The sequence below is a fragment of the Phalacrocorax carbo genome, chromosome 22, assembly GCF_963921805.1.
Source record: "Phalacrocorax carbo chromosome 22, bPhaCar2.1, whole genome shotgun sequence".
NCBI classification, from domain to species: domain Eukaryota; kingdom Metazoa; phylum Chordata; class Aves; order Suliformes; family Phalacrocoracidae; genus Phalacrocorax; species Phalacrocorax carbo.
Genome location: NC_087534.1, coordinates 1,495,906 through 1,502,139, shown reverse-complemented (window position 1 = coordinate 1,502,139; position 6,234 = coordinate 1,495,906). Strand labels below are relative to the sequence as shown.

At 52.5% G+C, this 6,234-nt stretch overlaps 1 protein-coding gene across 1 annotated transcript in view; it reads left to right on the top strand.

The window, feature by feature from the left end:
• Positions 1-2,130: 2,130 nt before the first annotated feature.
• Positions 2,131-6,234, top strand: part of AGO3 (argonaute RISC catalytic component 3) — a 34,548-nt gene continuing 30,444 nt past the window's right edge. The window contains exon 1 of the mRNA XM_064471547.1: positions 2,131-2,374. Within this exon, the coding sequence (XP_064327617.1) occupies positions 2,356-2,374 (19 nt within the window). The 5' untranslated portion in view covers positions 2,131-2,355. The remainder of the gene's footprint in view (positions 2,375-6,234) is intronic.

Genomic DNA, 6,234 nt, shown 5'->3' with positions numbered 1-6,234 from the left:
CGGGGACTGTTGCTGTGAGAGAGGTGTAACAGGAAATTGTGCCTTGTGCAGCTGGGTCTGAACTCCCGGAAAGCAGATCGGGCTCCGTGGTTTCAGGTGTTGGATCGGCATCTGAGCCCTGGCCCTTGGTTCTGGTTACAGTGTCCGAAGCTGCAGAAACAGAAGTGCTTGCATGCCTCTAAAGGCCGTGCATCTTGCAGAGGTGTCTCCCTCCACCATATCTGCTTGATCTTGGCGATCACGTTTCCCCTTCCCTCTCAGGATTTCAGTTAAGGAAATATTCTAGTAGTTTACTGTTAATTTGCATGGGTTTAGAATCCTTACTGTGTAGCTTACCTGATAATTAAATTTACACTTTTAAAGACTAATTTAGCTGGCAGTCTCCGGGATGGTCATTCTTAATAACGTATCTGGATTATGAATCTCAAACTCCTCTTCTGCTGGCCCAAAGTTCCAGTTCTTCAGCACCTCCCCAGCTCCTGAGCGGGGAAGTGCCTCTCACCACCAGGAGAGGGGACGTCATTTTTTCATAACGACTAGCGGGTTCAAACCTGCTGGGACAAGCCGCAATATACTGTTCTTACAAAGAAGTCATCTTTTGGGGGAAGAGGGATCAGAGATAAGGGTGCTGCTGCCTGACCCAGCACTGAGCCTGGTACCTCTGAATCGCTTCCCCACGCTCGTTTCACACTCTGCTTGTCTGGTGAGTTTGCGTACCAGACCTGTAACAAAGTGGTACTAAACATCGTTAAAAACATTGCCAAAAACAGAGAAAAAGGACAACGTATGCTCTGAATTTATGCTGGTCTAGTGAATTAGTCTGTATTTTTCTCATCAACCCTAGTCTCTTAGAGTCTCATAGCTCCTCTGCAAGTAGGAAAAATAAACACAAGCGTGATGTCAGTCCTTTGGTTGTTATGGGAATGTCGAAGGATAACGTGCATTTATCAGGTTTTTTAGTCTGCTGAGCGTACGCTTGTCAGATGTCTCCACATCTCACTCCCCGAGAAGGCTGTTTTAAAGCCTTGCAGGAGGAAGGCTGCATATTCACACGTGCGCCCTCATATCTGCAGCAGCGTTTAATATTTTAGCCTTGCCTACAGCTGCCCGCGCTTTGTGCTTCGCCCTCCCGCCGGGCCAGCCTGCGGCTCTCGCCCCGCGGTCTGGCGGCGCCGTCTCGGCAGTCACGGTAGCACCGCAGTCATGCACAATACGTGCGCTCCCGGGTTTTTCAGCAGAGGAAAAAGTCAGCGTGTTCAGTCGGAGTTCCTGGCAGCACGTGCGGAACATGCCAGCAGCTGCCAGAGCTCCCGGCCAGCGCGCCGCTGCGCCCTACGAACAGGGAATGGTGCGCTATGTTCTTGAGCGCGACTGAGGCCGAGGCGTGGGTTTTATTCTGGTAGATTTAGCGAGGATTAAAGAAATGCATCAACGTAATTCATTTGGAACCGGGCTCAGAGTCCTTACGGCCGTCGTACGCTGCGACTGCCGCGGCACCTGTTGGGTGGGCTGGAGGGAAGAGAGGGAGCAGCACAAGCTTCTGCTTGTGGTTGCAAACCCTCCTCTGAAAGGCAGCGGGGAAAACCCCCAGCCCCGCGTGGGGTGTGCTGGGGGGGCTCCGGAGGGCGCCGGCCGCCACACCCGAGGTCGCGGGGTGCCGGTGCGGGCCCGCTGTCCCGGGGCGGGATGGGGCGCAGAGATGCTCCGCGGGAGGCTGTGGGGTTCGTCCCGCTCCTCGGGTCCGCCCCAGTCCGCCCCAGTCCGCCCCAGTCCGCCCCAAGTCCGCCCCGGCCCTGAGACGCCACCGCCTTTCCCGCCCCCTGCCCCGTTGCCGAGCAACCGCCCGGGCTCGCGCCGCAACACCGCCCAGCACCGCCCACTTCCGGGCCCGCCTCCTCCGTCGCCCCGCCCCCCCGCGCGCCCCGCCACGAAGCTCCGCCCCCGTGGGAAGGGCCGGCGCGCGCGCGCGCGTTTCCCGGCGTGCGGGGGCGGGACTTCCGGTGGTTTGGGGGGGGTGGGGGGTGCCGGCGCGCGCGCGCGGCGGGACAGAGCGGAGCGGAGCAGGGCGGCAGGGAGAGCCGGGGCTGCGGGCGGCCACGCAACTTCCGCCCGCGGGGGGGGGGGGGGGGGGAAATCGGTCCCTCTGGTAGCCGCCGCGCGCCGCCACCGCCTGAGGGGACGGGACGGACGGACAGAGGGGAGCGGCGGGCGGCCGAGGCGACGCGGCGGGCCGCAGCCTGCAGGGAGTGGGGCGGGCCGCCGCCCAGCGCAGCCCCGAGGGGAGCCCCGAGCCGGCCGCCGGGCCCGGCTCCGCGCGGAGCCCGCAGCCCCCAGCGGCTGCGCCCAGCTCCATGAATGGAAATCGGCAGCGCAGGTGAGCGCGGGCGGCGGCGGGGCTCGGCCTGGCGGGGCTCGGCCTGGCGGGGCTTGGCCCGGCGGGGGGGGGGGGGACGGGCACCGGCCCGCCGGAGCGGGGCCTCACCGCGCCTTTCGCCCCCCCCCCCCCCCCCCCCCCCCCCCACTTCACCCGGTTCCCGCCGTGGCGGAGCGGCCTGTGCCGAGGGGTTGGAGCGTGGCGGGGCCGCCGGCGGGAGCGGGGGCTCCGGACCCTGCGGGCTCACCTCCCAGGGGAGCCGCGGAAGCCCTGGCGGCGAAGCTCCGGTAACCGGGGGAGTTCGGGCACCGCGCCCTCCTGTGCCGCCCGTTTTCCTGTGCTGAAGATAGTGGAGAATTAATTCTCTGTATTTCATAACTAGCGTTTCCCAGGCAGCGGCTGCAGGCCGGCTTGCATAATCTTGTAACTGTGACGATGACTTTGAGATACCGCCTCGAAACCCGAAGCTTTACCCACGGAGCGGGCACTTGCCGCCAGGTCAGCATGAGGTGCGTGGCCGCTGCGCAGGTGGTCGCTGGGCTCTGGGGTTCCAGGGCGCATTGCGGGTGCCCCTGGCAGCACCGCCGCGCGCCGGCCCAGCCGGGGTCTTCGCGTTTCAGCCGTCGCTGGTTTGATCCTTTCACGCTGGAAGCACATGTTTAGCGTTTATAAAGCGTGTATTTAATGTGTGTTTTGAGACTTGGAGGAGGAACTTCGACTTCAGTTAATCCAAAGAATTTATCTTTTGACAGAAGAGTGGAAGGAGAGTTCAGGCTTGGGCTGGGTTTAATTTGTGACGCAGCTGGATGGCAAAGGGGATGCCAAAACGACTCAGAGTTCCATTTCTGTCAGTTCAGGAGGTGCCACAGCCCGTAAAAATACAAGCGCGAGGCTGAAGGCGTCAGTGCAAAATGTGTGTTTTCATCTCTTCGTGTGTAGAGAGATAGCTTTGTAACTCATCTGGAGATTTAAGTTAATGATGGATTTGGCAGGAAAAACTTGCCACCGAAGCGATGTCATTGCTTAATGAGGTGCATGGTGGAGTTGAAACCACTTTGGGAAGGTGCTGGATTTTAGCAATCCGGTGGAATTCAGATGGTATGCTCGTAATTTGTATGTGCTAAATAAACTTTAATTATAACCTGGTATAATTCTAGTTGTTTCACAGAAAGAAGTAGATTTGCAAGAGTAGCATGTAAACCTTTTCGTTTTTCTTTGGGAAAAGTTTAGGCTGTAACGTGTTAGACTTCGGCAACGCGCGCCGTTAGACAGGGCTGCGAACGGGCTCGGCCTGCAAAACGCTGTGGGGTTCAGCACAATGGATGTTTCCACATCTCCTGTGTAATGAGGGAAGCTCTAAGTGCGATGTTAATGTTCCACGTTTCAGGGAACCAGTGGCCACAAACTATCCTTGGTGGAGCAAATAAGGGTTAAAGTCCTGTCACAAAAGGGAGAAGGACGTTGAGACATTCGTCCTTTTCTGTGTGTGAAGGGAAAATACGGGCTAGAATAAACAGAGTCTCCAACACAAAGTGGGGGAAACAAAGGTAGGATTGTGAGTATACCTGGAGTAAAGGATGGAAGCGTGTGCCAGGACGTGGTGGGTGAAGCAGTGCTGTCGGCATCTTCCTATTCGTGTGGTGGGCTTAGCCTATGAAATCTAGGGAGTATACATCTTCCAGTCCAGATAATTTGAACACAGTTTAAGGTAGAAGAAGGATGTGAAGCCTTCAGGGTGCAGGTTATGCTCAAATCAGGTAAACTGAGGAATAGCAATAAAACGCTCGCGATAAAAAGGTGAGGCAAAGTCAGAGCAGCTCTTGGTGAAAGATCGAATTCAGTGTCATGCATCACGCTTCCGCCAGGAGAGCATTAAGTAAACTTCCAAAAGACAGGTGTATTAAAACAGTGCCACCGAGGCGCTGCGGATGCTCCGTGGTATAATTGAGTCGGATGAGAGTGCTGCGTGTGTCTTCATTTACATTTCATAAATTGTTCCTTCAGATTTCACAGCTTTTTGTGTTAAGTGTCAAGTGGGGTTCTCCTGACCCTGGTATGGGATGTTTTTAATGAAGCACTGCAGACGTCTTTAATCTTCTGTTCCCCTCTCCATATGCACTCTGGGCAGATAAGATTCTGAGAATTTGCTTTTCTCTTTCTGCGTTAAGAGTAGTGATTTGGGAGGGCCATTAGAAGTTACATTTTTGTGGGTGGGGTAGAGGAGGGAAGGGGAATGAATCATAAGTGCCTTCAAAAGTTGCTCTATTCCAGAATATGTGCGATGTGAGTTACAGGGGGACTTTTCCTCTGGAGTTGCAGTGGAAGCTGTTTGACTCACGACAGGAACTTTCCAAATTCTTTCACCCTCATAGCTTTACTTCCTTAGTGGTAAAGGTGTCGGGACATTTCTTGAGCTAATTACCAGTAGAAATTTAAAGAAATGACAGCGATATGCAGCTTACGTGCCTTTCGACACATCTGGTATGTGTTTAAACAATGCTCTAATCGAACCGCGGCCTCCCACTGTGCCTAGCTCCAGCCGATTCCTACAGGGGAGGGCTGAGAGTCCGCCTGCAAGCGGCGTTTTGCAGTCCTATGGGTAGCCCGGCAATTCGGCTGGTAGTCCAAAGACTTGTATTGAATTTGGAGTGAGAAGGAGCAGCGAGCGGGGTGACTTGCCAAGTGATCAGAGATATCTTGATAGCTGAAGTAATTTTTCTCTCTCGTTAAGATTAGGCTGTATAACCGAACTGTCGTGCAAAGCATTTACCTCCTAATTAAAGAGAAGGTGGTAGCTGGGTACAAGTCAGTTTTGTCATTAATGTTCTTCATAGTTTCTCATTTCTTTGTGCTCTAGTGCGTTTTTCTGAAGATGATGAAATTCATCACGAATTCATTGCTTCATTCAATTTCCTTCACAAGCAAAACTTCTTGGGATGTAAAGTAAATTTTAGTATTGCGTTTAAAGAACTTTTGTTTAGTAACTGTTAAAACTGTATTTTATTCTGCGAGGGGCTTAGTGGTAGCATGGTTTGACATCGAGAGATACGACTGTGTGTCTCGGATCTTGCTGTTCTGCTCTTAGATATTTTTCAGACAGTAAACTGGAAAACGAAGAACTGCTTGCACCTTAAATTTGAAACCTAAATAGGAGGTAGACAGGCAGCATGTTTCACTCTCTCCATACCAGCAATTAAAAGTTAGTGAGCGTGGGGGAGCAATTATGTAGTTTTCAAAACAGTAAATATGAAGTGAGGAGAATAAAAAGCAGTGCATTAAGAATTGCATCTTTTCTTATGAAGGGAGGGTTTTAGCGTAAATGTAAGTCTATGTTGGTGAAGGTTTATTTTGGTGGCAAAAGGCGGTATGTTGGCACACAGCAATGATTTTGTCAGCGTACCTTTCCGATTCTGGTCTGTGGAAGCACCTTAAGGGAAAAGCGTTGCTGTGTTTCTGTGCGTTGGCATGTTCTCTTCCCCTAGAGTAGGTAGGTATTAACTTTACACTGTGCATGTAAGCTGCTTTTTTGAGCTTGAAGTTCTTTATGATTAGATTTTTTTAATGGTTCAGAAGCATTTATTACCTTATAAATGCTTCCAAAACACTTAAGTGTATTTTCTGTAACTTCGTTAGGATAGAACAAGTTAGCACACTAGTACTTACTTGTGCAGTTGGCTGTCACTGAGCATGGCATCAAAACATTGGCTTTTGATGAGTTTTAACATGACTTATTATCTGAAACCTTTGGGTTTTTTTAAAAAAAAAGGCCTAAATTGAGAGTAGGAATGTTTAGAAAATGTGGATTACATTACTCATAAATAATGTAATGCCACCCAGCGAGGCTGCAGCTACAGAAATAA